The sequence below is a fragment of the Trachurus japonicus genome, chromosome 21, assembly GCF_045865225.1.
Source record: "Trachurus japonicus isolate A0001 chromosome 21, Traja_1.0".
NCBI classification, from domain to species: Eukaryota; Metazoa; Chordata; class Actinopteri; order Carangiformes; family Carangidae; genus Trachurus; species Trachurus japonicus.
This window is the reverse complement of record NC_140927.1, coordinates 21197854-21216739: the sequence shown is the minus strand read 5'-3', so window position 1 is coordinate 21216739 and position 18886 is coordinate 21197854. Positions and strand designations below refer to the sequence as shown.

Sequence of the window (18886 nt, the reverse complement as noted above, 5' to 3'; positions counted from 1 at the left end):
TGTACATGTTTGGATATTTTTTTTAATTCAGGTTAATTTACAGTAATATATGAGTAGCTTTTGGCTAACTGTGAGCCAACGACTTCCTCTGAGGAGCAAAAATAATGTGACAAAGTAGGACAGTAGAACATGATCTTACTCAAAAACAGATAACACAACAACATCTTGGACCTGAGTTTGATCCAACAGAAAAACAAAAACAAAAGATGGATCTTTTAGTGTCATCTGTAAACATTCAAGTACAGACTACAGTACAGCTGTAAAAACAAAACGTGTACACACACACTGATCAAATTTGTCCTGAATGTGGTCTGTGAATAAATAATACTTTTAGATCTGGCGTTATTCTATATATTCCTTATTTTTAAATATGCACCTAATGTAGATCTTTTAGCCTTCAAATGAATCAAACACATATCGTTTCTGAAAAGACAAAGTTGTTCCCTGAAGCAGCTTGGAAAAGTAGTTTTTAGTAAAATTTGATCAAATATGAGTTAAAGGTGAATTTAGAAGGGACTATTTTCAGTAGCTGATTAATTTGGTCCTTTAATGAGAACAGTGGAAGAAACATCAGGCTCCGGCTACAGTACATAAACAAAACTGAGCACTAGTTTTGGTCTTTCCTGTGGCTTCACTGACAGTAAGAAAAATACAGAATATCACCAGACCTCTACATAAAGCTTGTGTCCTGATAAAAAATAAACAAAAATAAACATAGAGCAAGAAAGAAGCAAGAAACTTGTCTTTTTAGAGAATTGTACAAAAAGCATTTAGAAGGTGCAAAAACAAAAAGAGGAGTTCATGCCGTCCAGTGACGTGTTGCTGTTCACACAGGAGCACCAGTGTTCCCAAAGCGTCCTCGTAGTATTTAAAGTTCGATGTCCACAGTGTCGTCGTCCATTTCGTTGCCCGCACTGTGGACAGATCCCTCGGTGTTCAGTCTCCGTGCAGGAGGGTCCAGCGGGACAGAAAACACATCCACATCAGGTGTCTTCTCCTGTTGGCTGAGGAGGACAAAGCAGTTTAACACGAGTACGAGGACGAAGATTTGGTCTGTAACAGGTCAGTAAAATGTCAAGCTCACCTTGGACTGAAGTTCGACCTGTTACCTTTACTGAGTTTGGTGTCAGCGGGGCTGAACGGACAGGGGGACTTGCTTCCTAAAAGAACAGAAAAGACAGGAAACACAGGATGAATAATAATTTACATATATAGTGATTCTGTGGGTGACTTTGTTTTTTAAATGCAACACCTTCAAGTTTTTGTTTGGAGAAGGGCGAGCGATTGGGTGGGTGGGGCCTCCTGTCAGAGCTGACGTAGGACACGGCGTCCTCGCCTTCAGCTGCCGCCAGCAGAGACGCACGGTAGTAGATCAGCGGCTGCCAGCACTCGTCCCTGAGGTCAATGATGTGCTCCGCTGTGTGTCTCTGCAGGTAGGAGAACCTGCACAGACACGAACAAACTCTCAAGACGTTTTAAAAAAAAAAAAGCAAAATGTTTGAGATGTTTATTTTTAAAATAAAAACCTGTCTGCAGCACTCACACTGTCTTCTTATCTGGTTTGAGCAGTTTGCACGAGAACTCGCTGAGGATGGTGAGGTAAGACAGGTACGGAGGAGTAGGTGTGTCCGGGGTTTGGCTGAACTCTTGGAACACGAACTCGATGCCGTTCCTAAACAAATAAACAAAAAAAATCGCCCTGGAGAAGGTTAAACAACCGAAACGTTGCCCTTTTAACAAATAAAAAATATTGCAAGTGAGAAGAAAGTGTGTGGGAGTTTCTTCTTTGCCCAAATTTTAAAAACAAGGAAATCTCCCAAAAACGTAAATCCAAGTTGTGAGAAACAAGAAGCAACGTCCACCTGTGGATCACCACGACGCACTCGCGGAACTTGACCAGGTCACCGAAGGTCAGAGCGAACCGGCGAGCCAGCTCCTTGATGCTGGTGAAGGTCTGGACCCCCGGATGAGCCCTGCCGCCGCTCTCCTGCTCCTTTTTCAGACGCACAAACAGCTGGAGAGCAAAAAGCAAAAACACATGAGCATCTTCCTGTTTCCATACATCAGCAAGGTGTGTGACGGTGTGACTGTACCTGCTGCAAACACAGCACCAGAGTACGAGCACTCTCTAGCTTATCCGTCTGTCTGGTCCGGTACATCGTCTCCTTGATGATGTCTCCAAAGTCGTTAAAATACTGAGGACGGAGACGGAGAAAATATTATTCCAGACATTTATTCGCATTCATACATTCAGATGGGGTTTTAAAAATTAAAACAATATTCCATCCACTGCAAAGTAAAAATCATTTTAAAGCTCAGATTGCAGCTTTATTTCCTACAGTTTGTACCCAGGTATCTTTCACCAACATGAGAAAAAGCCATTATTTTCTATGGAAATGGAGAGAAACATCAATGCATGCCAATAAAACTGATAATGAAATTTTAATGTTGGGTTTGAGGGAGGAGATGAGTCATCTCTGGTTACTGCATTTTGTTTGAACGGGAAAAAGAAGCTCAACTTGAGAAACAGGTTTAACAAAAATCGTTTTATTGTTCAATGGAAGGAATTTCAGCCGAGACTGAGACAACCTGAGGTGTTACCGAACGGAGGATCTGACACTCAGAGCTCGGATGTGATGATAATACATGAGCGGCACTGGAATGATTCTGGAAATATTCAAAATGGAAAACTTGACGTATTCTCTTAGGATTCAAAACTACTTAAGTCTATCAAATTTGGAATAAATGTATCAATTTTATGACTTCAATAATAATTTTAAAAATACATGCTTAGCTTGGCTTAGCATGAACACTGGAAACGGATGTAAACTGCCTGGTTGGGTGCGGTGACTGCCTAGAGCCTCTCTGCACCAAGAGACACTCCAGTACAAATCTCTTAGAAAGCACAACCTGTCCTTTTTTACACTCTGGATTTTGTGAAGTTAAGAGTCGATCAGCGACCTTCACTGTGTAGTTAAACACTGTCCACTATTAACGGCTGAGGCAACAAGGAAACTATGGAGTCTATGGAGCAGTTCATTAGGAGGTGATCATCTCAACAAGAGACTGACTGGATTTTTTAAGGTTGATGCTCTGGTGCGTCCAGACCTTATCTGACACTGTGTTAAATATTATTTAATTGATAAGGCCGTAAATGTGAGGCTACTTTTTTGAAGATCTTTTCTGTGATAGACTCTTAACGTTTGGCCTTTTGGGGACTGAAGTTCGACAGGGCCTCAGTGTCTGTTAACCCGTCTGCTGCTGTGATTCCACCATCTGATTACTGATTGTCTATATAAATAATAAATATAAATACACTCCACTCTAGTTGACAAGAAGACCTACAGTACAGAGGGTTGACACCGGTCATTGAACTGTTTTTATACTCTACGTTTTTCACCTTTTGCTACACTGTTGGCTCTGTGCGAGTGGCTGAAGTGACTTCCCTCCTCCTTCGTCTTGCGTTTGAGTCCAACAGACAAACTTAAGAGGTGCTGGTGGACTGATGTTGTTACTTTTGGACGGAGCCGTATTTATTTCATGTCTCTGTGTACGAGTGAGTTAATCAGCTGCTGACTGAAGCGTCATATTCACCACTGACAGACATCAGATCGTAACTCATCTTCTCGGCCAACTCATTTCCCAAAACTGTTGAACTTTCCCTTTTTTTGGGGGGGCGGGGTGGGGGTTCACCTTTACCTTCATGTAGAACATGAAGACCTCAGCTGCCACGCTCATCTCCAGCACCCCGTGCACTATCAGCTTGCAGAAGGCCGCCAGCAGGTTCCTCCGCCTGTGGAGGTCCTCCAGCCTCTCCACCTCCAAGGCTTCGCTCGCTGAGGGAGAACAGACGGAGTTGAAGTGGAGAGAGAGAGACGGAGAGAGAGAGAGAGAAGGGGAAGGGAAGCAGGGGGGTGAAGTAAGAGGAGTGATTAATCATGAGAAATCATATAACAGAAAGAAAAGAACAAAGCGCAGGCGGAAAAGAGAGTTTTACTTAGTTTCAGGACAATGGCTTTAGCAGGTGGAAATCAAAGATAACATAAGAGTAGAGTTATGGTTGTGACACCATGTGGCTTCAATCTTTCACAAGGCTAATAAAATAGGCTCGGAGGTGAGCCAGAGTTAATGGAATTTTCTCACGGAAAGAGATTGCCCTGATTTTATGATTTAACTCAGTGCCCTTGCCCTCCGAGTGATCTCTGATCCAGCAGCTAATAGAAAACACTGTCTATATAACAAAACCGTTACCAGGCAAATCCAATAAAACAATAGCTTTTTATTACATGTTCAAAAACCAATAATCCTGTATTATATTCGGTTGAACATTTAAGAGATTCCCACCAGGACAGTTATTGACTTCTCTGGACTCTCCTATATTTGGATGCAATATGTTTCTGAAAGTAGAAACTACGTATTGTAAAGATAATAAAATGTTTTAGTTACAGCCGGGACATGAATGAATTCATAAGTTTACCTGCAGGATCCTCGCAGAGAGAACGTCCCAGATGTATTTCCAACGTGTCACTCTAGTTTTTCTCATGTTAGATCAGACAGGATCGTACCTCTGTCATCAATTCACAGGCCTCGCATCGCTTTGCATAAGCGAGCCTTTCATACAAATTAGTCAACACTGTTCCAGTCTGAAGGTATTAACAGGGTTTCCTTTGTAATCGAGGGTCAATTGTCAGGTCAGGTTGGTAATCAGGCCCCATTTACAGTCAGCAGGCAGCTCTGCACTCACTTATTAAGCCAAATGTGTGGCCGTGCATTTAATACCTGCATGTTTTCACCACGGTGAGCTGCTGCACTCAGAGCAAAGCACAGCAAAGGGCCCGGAAACAGGAGGCGGCTCTGGCAGAGTGAGAGAGTGCCATCTACTGTACTGAACGCTGCAGTGTGTTTTTCTCCCTGCTGTCCCGCACGCTGCCGGGGTCGGGAAGCGTTTGTCAAACACACCGCTACGAAGTGGCCGTGTGACGAGGCAAAGGTCATGAAATAAGTAGATTGATTGAGTAGTTCAGTGTCTTTGTTGAAACAAATACTGAATGAACTGTGATCACAACAACCGCTCGATTGTAGAAGGGGAGTTTTGTAGGATAGATAAGTACATTTACTCAGGTAATTTATATTCCCCTACATTTTTTTTTATCGCTGTTGTTATTGCTTACTTTCAGATCTAAGATTTCTACGCTTAAAAATATTGTTGTTCACAATTAGAACTGGGGTTTTACCAATAACACAGTGTCTTAAAGAATCTGTGAATGACGACAAGACTCCACCTCAAGCAGCAACAGTAATAAAATGCTGCTTAATATGCATTGAAGCGTCAGTGTCACATGAAACTATACTCATATGACAATGCTCTCCCAATTTATATTTTTTTAAAAACTCTGCTGGGAATAAGCGGTGATTCCTGATGTGTTTTGTAAAACTACATTAGTGACACTTACTTTTATGTGTCCTATATATTTATTTAAGTTGGTATTAGGTGTTTATTTCCTAAATACAAACTGCCTAGTATGGTTCTAATTATAAGGACAATGGAGAAAAGTGTTTCCACAGTTATTTAGTACATGCTCATCGTGTTAGAGTTAAAGATAAGAATAGGAAATAATGTGAAGAGAAAGTTGAGAGTATTTCATTAACACATGTCAGTGTCTATGACAGATTCAGAAACAAAACAGAAAATCTTCATTTGGTAGAAAATATGTCAAACAGAGAGTTCAAAGCAGCTGTAAACTACTGGTTATCAAGCCAATCGTGTTTGGTTGTCCAAAGCTGACTAGAAATTAAATATTTTAAGGACACTGATTTTATGAAACTGAAGAGTGAATCATATCTGCATATGTTTCCTTATTGAACAAAAGCTGAACCAAAACGTCACTTAAATCATCTATACGTTGAGCACGGAGGAACTTTCCTCCCTCAAACATCCCTCACCTCTGCTCTGGCTGTCACAGTCCGGCCCAACAAAGACCTGCTTGCATACGAAGGTCAACAGCGCCCTCTGCAGTTTGGGACTGGGCGTGTAGAGCAGCGGACCAAAGGAGCTGGGGTCCCACACATGGAGCTGGTAGGAATGAGCCGTCAGGACGTCGCACACCCCCAGAAAAGCCTTCAACGGGAAAATGAGGAGAAGTTAAAAAAAAATGGCTACATTGAACAGAGACATCGCTGCTAAAATCAACAGCTGCTGCCGACCTGCTGCTGCACGCTGTGGTCGGAGTGGGAGAGACAGTGGTGACTCCTCTCGCAGAACAGACGCAGCTGCAGTCTCTGGGCCACGGCCTTTTCCTTCAACACACACACACACACACATTTATTAACGTGCATGTTTTCAGAAAGGGAACAGAGAAACTAAATCTGTGCAGACATCATGCAGGTGTTAGTGTCACTACTATGTACTATTGGAGAAACACAGTCACACTTAAACACCCATCATTAGTCTCCCCTCTTCCCTCCCTCTCTGTCTCTCTCCCTCACAGCTTTTGTGTCCTCTGTGTCGTCCTTCCTGTTGTTTACTTAAAGCAGATATCAGTGGAATGTTTTTGTTAATATAAGTCCTAAATAGTCCTATTTTCCGTCAGCAATCACTTACATGAAGTATTTCAGCCTAAACACGAGTCTCTCCGTCACTCTGCTCTGCTGTAACCCGAGGAGAAAATTTTCCTTGTGGGATACAAGTGTTATCCAATGAGGGGAGAGAACGGCATGAAGGGCTGTGTGTGCAGCCAAGGGATGCGCGTGAATGTGGTGACGTAGCACGAGGACCAATTGATGCCTGACAAGGGCGGGGGCTGCTAACTCATGGTGCGTTCAAGGAAACTCGTACTTTGTGTTTTTCCTTCCTGTGAAGTCATACCAGTTCGATCTGGTACGAGTTCACGGGTCGGAAGTTACGAGTGGCCGTTATAGGGAACTTTCACAGACAACAGGACGGTAAAAACACGAGCTACGGGTTACCTGGAACGCTACCAAGTCGTAGTTGTGACTTGAAGCTGTAACTTACGGTTTCAAAAGCCTGCCTTGAACACAGCATTAGCCGAAACGGCCGTGCCGCTGTTATCTGCTTTAACATTTGTTTCAGCCACAGCCTGAACTCTGTAAATGTCAGCTACTGTACATGAGGCTTAAAAGTTCCCATTAATAAAGCTGAGAGTACTTAGCAGTTTATATTCATCACTGCTGATAACACAATAAGATCAGTAAGGGAAAACCCGCCCTGAGAAAACATATTTCCAATGACATTTTAAAGACAATACTTTTCAATTCTTTCCTTCTCCTCCTCCAACTTTGTTAAAATTACGCTTTGGATCAGTTTCTGTGAGTAAAACTTTGCAACAGGAACGTCAAAGTTAACATGAGAACATGCAATTAACAATGTGTTGTTATATTGGTTTCTACTGGCTATTACCACTCATATGAAGCTGTCCTGTTATTATTTAAACTTTTTTTAATGCTAAATGCAGTGAAGCCTTCTCAAGTTTCTGCACAATATTTGTTCATGTTTCTGGTTAATGTATAATAAAGTTACATTTTCCTAAAGAAACATAATTGTCCATTAATAAACACCTGAAAAATACCTCTTTAAGGTACTTTTGAACAAATAAAGAATGAGTGATTAACTTGGAATTAATCATAATTATCTCAGTACACAAACGCAATTAATCGCAATTCAGTATTTCAATCAGTGACTAATTTGCAAACATGTTTATTTTTCTTTTTATCTGCTGTGTCCAGGTTTTACTTGCAGAAGAGATCTTGATTTTGATAAGACATCCTGATTAAATATTGATTATTTTAGGAATATGTATATTCCTACACTGGTTTCCATCTCTGAAAAAGAAATATAAATATTTCATGATGTTAACTTATACTCCAGTTAAAAACTTATTGAAGCAGATGTAACTCACTCTGGAGGTGAGAGTTTCTCCGCTGGTGTTCAGGGACCAGAGTATGAAGTAACAGAGACACTGCAGAACCTCCAGCAGCAGCTTCAGACCGAGAGGAGCAGAGGAGACAGTCAGGACAGTTATCTTAGAAAAACTGTGGATAGACAACATGAAAACGCTTGGACAGTGTGAAGTTAAATCATCAGTGCTTGTATGTATGTGTACCTCGGGCGGTGGCGCTGCTCCCTGACCGCTCTCCACCGACAGGAGAGGAGAGAGCAGCTCAAACACACTCCACCGAGAGAGGTCGTGACAGCTGCGACGACACGGAGAGACGAAGCAGATATGTACACGACATAAACACATGTCATTGGCTGAACGCTGCACTGTGGATTAATCTTAGAAATAATCTTACTTGTGGAAAGCTCGGAGCTTCTTCAGTGTCGCTAAAATGTCTCCAGTTTTCTCTTCATCAGCAGAGAATAAGTCGCACTGCAACAGATAAACAGAAACCAGCCCAGCTGTGAACCTGGAGAGGAAGGATTTAAGGCCTGGAGGTGACGGTGTCCAGTGATTTAGTCAAAGTCAAAGTCAAAGCTGGCTTTATTGTCTATTCTACAGTATGTACAGGACATACAGAGGATCAAAATATGTTTCTCTCAGACCCTTGGTGCAGAGTAGACAATAAACATTTAAGACAGTCTACAAATCTAAAATACAAATCTAGAATATATATATAAATAAAGAGAGGCATGTAAAATTAAACTAGAAAGAAAAAGAAAATATACATTAAAAAAACATAAAAAGTTTACAACACATAAAAATCTTCACTATTTTCTGCAGCTGAAATAATTGATGACCTGAGGAGTCCTGATTCCTGTCGCACCATTAGGCTCTGTTGTAAATCCAGAGCATTGCTCACTCACCCTGACTGAGTCCTCCAGCAGGACCGTCAGCTGGTCCACCCAGGTCTGGACCAGAGAGTCTCTGGCAGCCCGGGCCACGGAGCACCAGCTCGTCTCCTCCGCACACAGACTGAGGTACGTGCGGGCCGCTGCCTCCAGGACAGCGGGGCCCGAGTGGCGCTCCAAAACAGCCCCCATCTCTGCCACCAGGGTGGACACCGCCTGGAGAAGAAAGACAGAACAGTTACTGTAACGATGAGATGGACAAATAAATAAGAAGAAGGTCCTGGGCTCCTGGGGCATCTCTGTGTGAAGTTTGTATGTTCTCACATCGTCTCACATGTTCTCTACAGCTTCTCCAACTGTCCTAACACATGCACATCAGGTTGACTGGTGACTAGGTGTGGATGTGACTGTGGCTGGTTGGTTGTCTCTATGTCGGCCCTGTGATGGACTGGTGACTGCCTACTGTTGGATGATGGATGCACTGTCTTGACCTTGCTGAAAGATGTTTTTACTTATTTTATGATCTAATCATCATAAAATCAATTACATTTTACTCAAAGATTTAAATACATATTTTCAGTGAAGCCACACATGTTTTCTGCTTCTCAAGTCATAACAACTTGCTTTTGTTCTTTTTGGACTTGAGCTTCTGTGGGTTAGAGCAGATCCCCCCCCCACCCCAGGGTGGCAGGGACCATGACAGACTCCTAAAGCAGCGAGAGTGCTGTTGGATATACTATATCCTCCAAACTCTGGCCCCACAAGGACTAAACGATGAAGTGTCATTAAATGACTCCCTGTGATTGCTTTATAATGCTGAGTTGTTATTTTGTAGGTACTCTGGATGGTCCCCATTGGTTATATTATATGATAGTATTTGTCTGCTGCCCCACTGATCCTGCGACAGTCCTGTATGCATGTTAAATAGGAACTTGAACAGTCAGATCCATGATTCTCCACCTGCTCACTGTGTGTTCGGACACATACAGACATGCATACAGATTATTCTGCAGACCTTCATTGAAGTGTTCATGAATTTATTTGATTTTTCATCTATTCCTGAATACAGGTGTCAAATCTCTAGGCCCCTCTAGGTATTCCTGACCTTAAGTGTTCTGTTAAGTGTTTTGTTATCTGTCAACTGCTCTTGACATGTTTACTTATCTATAATCTAGTGCTTTTCTATTATCTTTTGTTTGTATATCTATATATAAAATATGTTTTTTTGTACAATCACTGTGATTGGGAGCGGGCATGCAGCCACTCTCCACTTAAGATGGCTTAAACCATTTTCTATTACAGTGTGCGGGAGTCTCTATATTCTGTCGTTTTTGGATTTAAAATAAAATAAACAAGTTCAATACAGCACATTTGATTATAGTGTTTTGACACCGTATACACAACATGATGGATAGTCTAATGAAACAAAAAATAATTAGCCGATAAATCCGATAATCAAACAACAAAATAATTGCCTTGGTTTTAGGAGACTGGATACGTTTTCTCTCCCACTTTTGTGATTTCAGCTGAAATTGCTATAATTTCACCATTTAAATTTTGCCCATAAATACATAAAGACCAACGCTGCTTTGAGCCGCAAGGAAAGTTCTCAGCATTACCTCTGTTTTCATAATCCATCTGTAATCCCCCGTTCGATCAATAACAGTGCTTCAGTAATGTTTTCTAAATTTAAAAATCACATTTAAGTTTGATTTCATGGCTTCGATTCTTTGGCCCAGAGTCCACAGAGTTAATGGTGAAGTTAAAGATGAGGGACGTGTGTCAGCCCATTCATTTCTCATTTATCATCTCACTGATTGTGTAATAACAATACGTTGAAAGTCTGGGAACGAACCTGTGTGTTTTCAGCCTCTGGACACTCAGGGAGGAAGTACTGAGGGATCCTCATCAGGGAGGCCACGATGTCCCGGCTGCTTGAGAACTGCACACACATACATCAGAGAGGAGGAGGAGTGGAGGCACAGTGTCCGAATGCAGTACAGAAAACATCATATAACAACTGTGTGTTTGATAAATACCTTTGACAGTAACTGAGGAAGCACCATGAGGAGATGTTCAGTGAGTTTAGCACAGTCGTCCATCTGAAGCTTCTTTTCTTTAGCGCTTGTTGCCTGAGAAGTTAAAATACCATATTTTATAAGTACATTTACGTTTCTCTCCATGTGGCACAAGCTTTTTTCCAAAGTTCATTATCAAGTCAAATATAATTTAAAACTGTTATAATACGCGATGCCGTAAATTTCTGACATTTTCTCCCTCTGACCTTCTTGGCTCCGCTCCTCCCGGGCAGCACCGGCCCCTCTGAGGCCTGACGCACCGACGCCACCAGGATCTCTACGAGCACGGCCTGCTCTGCCAGTGTAAGACCTACACACACACACACACACACACATATATATATATGTTATAGATGAAGTAAACTTTTCTGAAAGCAAAACATATGAGGTAAACAGAGGTTTTTCAGATACTGTACACACAGATTGTCATCAAAAAGATTTCCAGCTGTAATAGAATAGGCAGACCAAGCACCAAATCAGTTTTACATGATTAAATTTAAATCAAAATAGAACATTTAATATGAATTTCTATCAATTCAATTCAATAACACTTAGCAATATGCTCTAGTCATCAATAAGCACTAGCTTTAAGGAAAACCTTCTACATGACCATATTGTCCATGTCTGTACTACACGAGAAAATGTTTCAATCAAATGATTTGTAAAACTATTCCCTCACTGTGAATAAACTTTTTTTTCTCAAAGGTTTTTATTAGATTTGAACAAATGGTGGTGTTGGCGTAGCACTCTATTCAATTTGCATTTAGAAAAGAAAGAGAGAGGAAATAGATCAATAACGAAGGAAAGATGAAATATTATAATCTGTATTACTGATCAAAATCACTCAAAAGTGAATCCTAAAATTGGCTAACGATTTTAAAAACATCATTCAACACAACTCTTGAGGACATTTCTGCTCCTCTCTCTCACCTGGACTGTGGTCCTGCAGCAGTATGGATGTGAGTGTGGCCCAGTCCTTCAGCAGAGCTCCAGCACAGTCCCACAGACTGTCCACCAGGTACACCACATGTTTGTGCAGCTGCAGACGCAGAAAAACACATGCAGCATCGTGAAAACACACGAACATATGAAGCACAAAGGGCCTCTGTGATGCTAATAAACCCAGATTGTTTACCTTGTGTCAAATTGAAAGATCTGAAACATTTTACCTCTGACTGCTGGTAGAAGTTCAGCAGAGCTTTCAGTCTGGCTGAAGTTTGCTGTTTATGAGCCTCCTCCTCGTTTTGTTGTTCCTGAGTATCAGCTGCAGGTGCTGCGGTGTTGAGAAGCCTGAGACAGACCAACAACATCCAGGTGAACACTTAATAGTTGTTTGTGTGTTGTTTTATATTATATTTTATTAATGGCGGAGGTGGACGGACCTGGAGAAGAGCAGCTCTCCTGCAGTGGCTGCGAGAGGTCGTTGAGAAGAGTAAACAAACTGGAGCAGCTGCCTGTAGTCGTCTGGACTGAGCACGTCATCTGATGTTCTGTGGATTATTACAGTAGAAGTTATGACAACAGGAAATGGTGAAGAAGAAGAAGCAGGAGAAGAATAAAGAACAACAAACACGCTGGTGACTGACTTGGAGAGGAGGAGCAGGAGCTTCATGGTCTGCACCGCCACTTCGTTGTCTTTATCCAGAGTCATGGAGATCATCCGGTCCTAGGACGCCGACAGGAATCAACACACACAGTCACACACAAAATCACACAGGAGCACAGAGAATATTTCAGCCTTAATCAACATCTTTGTTTTGGTTTTACGGACTCTAACAAAACTCAGTACCAGCAGCAAAAGTGCTAAAATTGCAAATATCGAACACTGAATTTCCATTTAATGACTACATCTGTCCGTGTTGTTTTGTTTTGCTGCCCCCTGCTGACCGTAATCCCTTGATGCAGCTTTAAGCAGGTGTGCTTACCTTGAAGCGGCTGGTGAACAGGTCCAGTTTGGGGAGAAGCAGAGGGTCTTCATACAAACCCTGCAGACCTAACACACACTTGAGACGCACATCTGGAGTCTGAAAGATGAAAACAGTGAAGAGCTTGTTTCAGATGTTCATAAACATATCCAGCTGTGGACACCACTTTCATTACGATTTAAATGTATCGCTGAGACAAAATCTTTCAATCATTTTTGTGTTTTGTCTTCGCTGTTTCTTACCTTGTCATTCATCATCCAGCCCATGTATTTGAGGTAGCTGTCGTTGAGGAACTCAGAGCTGTAAAGCTTCATCCACAGGCCCAACTCCTCCACACAGATGGAGCGGATCTCAGGAAGTACATCACTGCGCAGACACACACACAACATTTTCTCCAAAGTGAATGAAATAATATTGTAATGCACACAGACTGTCAGAGAAAGTTTGACTTTATTTTACCGATATCTCTTGAGAAAAACTCCTTTGAAGATGATATCCATCATGCTCTCTATCTCCACCCTCTTCTCCTGCAGCTGGAGGAGCAGAGGCAAAGTCAAAGAGAGTGAGATTCACGTAGAGCAAAGACAAAATCTTCTCAATTCCCCTCTGCAGAGTCGACTACAAAGTGACAAGTCTCACCTCTGTGATCTTCTTCTGGATTCTCTCCAGCTGCGACGTGTTTCTCTGTCTCGAGGTCTTTGTTTTCTGCACCTTGTACAGTTTCTGACTGTTTTCAATCCCGACGCTCAGGCTCAGAGCCACGCCCACCAGAGAGCTCAGCAGCTTCATGGCTGATAGAGACGTCACACACAGATCAGAGCTCAGATCGCTTTATTTTATACACGTATGAATCTGTGTTAGTGTACGTGCGTGTGTCTTGTCTGCTCCTTACCTGCGAGCGTGCAGGTGTGTCTGAAGGCTCGTACGTAAGAGTCGGACAGCTCCGTGAGCAGCGAGATCAGCGTGTTCATCAGGTAACCGTCGAAGATGACGCTGTGCTGACACTGAGCCACCAGCACCGACACGAACTCACAGAACTCGGAGTGAAACCAGCGGCCGTACGGACCGGGCTGAGTCAGAGGATACTCCGTACTGTCCTACAGCGGAGAGGAGGGAGAAGAGAGCCGGTTAAATGGTAGATGAAATCCTAACTTTACTTTATGTATATTAGGTTCAGGTTCAGGTTACTTTATTGATACTCAAGGGTAAACTAGTTTCGCAGTCGAGAGTCGAAACAACCAACACAATTCAAAACAATTAAAACAAGACATAAAAACATAAAACTAGAGACATAAAACAAGAAACAAATTAGAATCGACAGAAAGTGCTGCAATTCATGAAATAAATATGAAAGCATAAAATAAAAACAAATAATTAAAATAATTAAAAACACCAAGAGCAAATTTCCTACAGATATAGGTTAAAAATAAATAAATAAAACAATGAGATAAAAAAATCAGTCTATAAATAAAATTAAAAAAATAGATACATGCTCTGAAGTGACTTAAGAAGTTAAGTGTTTGGGATAAAGACAACACAACAAAAGCTGGATATCAACAAAAAGGTATAAAATAAACTGAATGAAACCTCCAGGATGAAAAATACATTAAATAGATTAATGATGTGCTACTGACTGAGTCCATGGGCCATGTGACTGTGAGGATCCACGGAAAGGCCAGAAACTTCTTATACTGCAGACTGGACACCTGAGACACACACACACACACACACAGTTTCAGTCAAAGTGTAAAAACACTGATGCAGCAGTGACACACACACAGATTGAAGACGTCTCACCTCGTCCAGCTCCTCGACCATCTTACTCATCACATCACTGTCCTCTCTGCTCTGACACATCTCTGCTGTGACCACACCTGAGATAGAGAAGAGGGGAAACACAGGTGTGACTCTGCGTGGTCTGCATGTGTGGACAGATGTTTACAGATGTGCATACTGTATGTAGCATCTTCTTGCCTTTGCATCCAGAGCACTGGATGAAGAAACTGATGAGGTCAAGGAGCGAAGAGTCTCTGTCAGTCACATAGGCCTCAATCCAGTCGTCTATCACCGCCTGGTCCAGGATCACACACACACACACACACGCGCACGAATCACAGTGAGTTTGTGTTAATGTTGTGAAAACACACTAGATAACATCAGCTGATATCGTCAGGTGCTTTTATGTTGAGGATGTGGGTTCAGTCTGTTTGCAGCAATTACATCCTAAGTGTGTCAATGATCAAACCCAACTATCATCACATAACAAAATAGGCATAGATGAGTTATGAGGCACTTTTCAAAACAAAAGTTACAAACTGCTTCACAGTAAAGGCTTGAAATAAGCTTGGTGGCAATCACAATGAAAACACAGCTGAAATAAAATCAAACAAACAAACAAACAAACTAGCAAAACTGTCAATCTTCCTCTTTAGATCAAACTAGTTAACACTGTGGTTAATCTGAGAGCTTTATGGGCACAACAATTCATAAATACACTAATGTACAGCCATATTTTAAAAATTGTTTTCTTGCCTAATGCCTGCCATTTTATGTCCTGCCTTGTAATGTCTGATATTGTTTGTGCTAATGTCTTAGCTCTGTGTGCTACTTGCATGTGTTTCTAGCTGTACTTTCCTCTCTTGCTTTCTCTCGCTCTTCTTCTCCCTGTCTGCATGTTATGTCTGCATGCCATGAGCTTTTGTTATGCTGTATGTCAGACTTCTTACCTGTTTTACTTGTTATTATGAGCTTTTACTAGGCAGATTGTTATGTAAGTTGTGTTTTGAAAGTACTTAATTGTTGCCCCTTTTTTTGACTTAAAGGTTGCCTTTAACATCTGGCCAGGGACAACGGACGAAAACTAGACTTGTTGGCTAACTCTGGCCCACTTACAGTTTTTCTTTTAACTCTGTTGATTAGTGGTGCACTGTCCCTGTGAAATAAACTAATAATGTTTTATATTCAGCTCTAAATTGAACTGGCAGCTCATGTGGACAAGCCCAGACATGATAAATGTGTCTCCTGAGCTTTGACTGCTGTTGTCAGGCGACAGGCTGCAGCTGCCTGGTTGATAGAGGATTATAATGAATAACAATGAAAAACATACACAAGGACAAAAAAAAGTAAAAGTATGGATTCATTTCTCAGCATCTTTTAAAGATAACATAAAATACTGTGTTGAAAAAAAATAAGATTACACAAGTTTCAAGTTGTCAATAGAGACTCCAGGAGTGATCCCACTGTTAATACATTTTATAACAACAGGTGTTCATCATCTCACCTGCATTGCGCTCCTGCCCATGGTGACCACCTCAAACAGCGTGACGGCCTCCACATGTTTCTGTTTGCTGCCTCCTGCTCTGCCGACGCTGCTGCGCCCGGCTTTGACACTTTTGTGTTTGACATTCTCGGAGCCGTTATGCGCTCGTTTCCTCTTTCTCTGTGGATTTAAGAAATGGAACAAATAATAAAGAAAGGTACTGTAGGGTGTAGAGTGCTGCATCCTGAACTGGCCAAATACACATCTCTGAATGAGAGACAGTTCACTCCTTCACCTGAGTGCTAAGAAGCCTCATTACACTTAAACAGCACCTGGTGAGACACCTGTGTCTCTTCCTCATGTTTATGAAGCTCTATTGTTGACAGAAAAACCAACAATAACACGACATTTAGGGCTTCATTATCAGTGAATAATCTGATTATGTTGTTAATAATCTATTAATCATCATAAACATTGGTTCGAAAAATAGTGAATAGTGAAAAATTCCTTGTTTTACCCAAATTTATTCCATTTATTCTCATATATGACAAAGGAAAGCAGCAGATCTTCACACTGCAGAAGCTGAAATGTGTCACTTTACACTTTACATTTATGCTTAATATGTGATCTCCTGCTGATGAGCTAATTGAAAAATATCCAGAAGACCAAAAATAACTGTGTAATTTCCATCACAGCTTCTTGTGTTGTTACGTGTCAAAATGTCCCTTTATGAAAACGGCCTATTTCAATCCACAGCTGGGCACAATACCAACACAATGGCACCATAGAGTTACACAATTATGTGTGCACTTCTCCTTTTTATCATTATATTGCTCTACGACTGCTTCCACTTGTAACCACATAAGAGCTGAGTCCACTAACAAACACTTACCACACTTTTTTGTCTGTTCTCATTCCCTGACTCATCCTCCGAATGATTGACAGCACCAGAAGAGTTCGCCTCATCACGAGAGCTCTTACTGCAGAGTCAAAAACATGAAATTAGATTACATGAGGAATGTCCTATCAATAAACAGGATAAATCATATTTTGGTATTAGACGTGTACCTCTGCTCTGAGGGCCTGGATGCAGCCGTAGCTGTCGGCTCCGGGATCATCTCAGATTTTTACACAGGGCTCAGGTTTGTGTCTCTGCATCTAGAAACACACGGTCAGTGTGCTAATGATCGTATCTTCAGTCTTAGAGGTGGGTGGGACGTCTTGATCTGAGTATCTCTATAGGATTACTGTAATACCAATCAATCACGTCCTGATCACATGAACATGAACTTTTGACCGCTGAGGTTGAAAGATTTCACATGATGAACTTTAATTTATTTACTGTTGAAACTATCCTTTGTTTACATGTGAATGAGAAAAGGAAAACAGTAAAAAAAAAAAAAAAATGCAACATGGTTGGTAAAATGCATTTGTTATTTTCATTATTTATTACCCTGGCGATTATTTTTGGATCGATCTGTTCAATTATTTTGTCTATAATGTGGCAACAAACTGAAACATGCCTATTTACAACCTAGGTGACAAAGCTGAACACCCCAGGTGTCTCATGTAAGAAAAAATTAAAATTAAATTCACTTTACTATCACGTGTGAAAAAGACAAACACCAAATCTTCATATTTGTGAAGCTGGAAAAATCTGACATTTTCATTTAATCCATATAAAACCTAAATCAAAATCAGAATCAGCTTAATCATCACTAAGGTTAGGAACACGTGGCTTCACTGTGTAAAAATAGACACAAACACAAAATATGAACATATAGATAAAAACAGGACCAAATAAGCATTAGAAAAATGTAACACTGGATAAAAGATAGGCTAAAGTTATAAATTTCGCACAGTAAATAAAGGCATATAAATAAAATACACAGCACAGTATAGACATTAATCCATCCCCTGCACGCATATTAATCTCGTATTTATTATCGACGTATAAATATAAATGAATTGTGTCCCTGGTGGATCTCTTGCACCAGGACCGGGTGTAGATGTGCAGCCCGGCTCTCAGTGAGCCAGCCGGGGTTACAGGTTGGTTACCTGCCCCCTCCACTGGGAGGAGCTGCAGCTGAAGGGGTTGCTCAAGGACACAGCGGCACAGCGGTTTCACTTTCCCACGGGAGAGACAACACGGCGGTTCTTACAACTTATTTATGTAAAGCACATTTTAACAAACACTGAAACACCGGACCTCATTTCCTGAAGTAGTCCTGCAGCTTACTGTCTCTTAATAAGAGATTACAGCTCACTGGCGGGAAAACATACACGCCAGTCATTCCCAAACTTTTCAGACTTACCCTCTTTATGTATCTTCATTCTTCACCAATGTTCACCTGAGTGTCGTTTTAAAACAGAAAGCTGTCACAGTAATAAAAACCAAAACACCTCAGCAAATTTATCCTCCTTCTTCTCCCCAGCTCTCACAGTCAAGTCGTCTGGACAGCCCAACTCCCTCCTGATTGGCTGCTCCACAGAAGCGGGCTTACGTGATTGGCTGTTCTGAATTGTCACTCACCGTTAAGCCCCTCCCACCGCCGGTATGTCACAGACAGACGCCGTCCGGTTTGGTTTTGCTCACACCGCAGCTCTGTAAACATCTGTAGGAAACTTCATACACACGAGACTCGAGCTTCGGTGTGTGTGCATATGAACAATGGGATGTTATTGATTTTGTATAGGACCAATAATCACCAATACGCCTCACCGTCTTATAGCCTGCTGCTCCTCTTGCGTTTATTTCAGTGCAAAATATCCCACAGAGTTGGTCCTGGATGTATTTTAATTAACCGGCAGTTAATTC

The 18886-nt window shown here is 41.5% G+C and overlaps 1 protein-coding gene across 1 annotated transcript; it reads right to left on the bottom strand.

Annotated features, from left to right (window-relative positions):
• Positions 1-14: 14 nt before the first annotated feature.
• LOC146965202 (cohesin subunit SA-2) lies at positions 15-18547 on the bottom strand. Its single transcript, XM_085764662.1, has 32 exons — positions 18384-18547; positions 17137-17226; positions 16961-17048; positions 16090-16248; positions 14784-14880; positions 14607-14683; positions 14444-14515; positions 13702-13906; positions 13449-13600; positions 13269-13342; positions 13052-13175; positions 12810-12908; positions 12471-12550; positions 12267-12374; positions 12054-12174; positions 11815-11923; positions 11091-11194; positions 10846-10938; positions 10662-10748; positions 8822-9022; positions 8311-8387; positions 8121-8211; positions 7917-7997; positions 6205-6297; positions 5944-6118; positions 3700-3836; positions 2094-2195; positions 1863-2014; positions 1544-1672; positions 1253-1443; positions 1085-1160; positions 15-1004 (listed from the first exon to the last, which is right to left on the bottom strand). The coding sequence occupies exons 2-32, from the start codon at positions 17184-17186 to the stop codon at positions 869-871; spliced, it is 3540 nt and encodes a 1179-aa protein (XP_085620788.1). The 5' UTR covers positions 17187-17226; positions 18384-18547; the 3' UTR covers positions 15-868.
• Between the last annotated feature and the right edge of the window lie 339 nt (positions 18548-18886).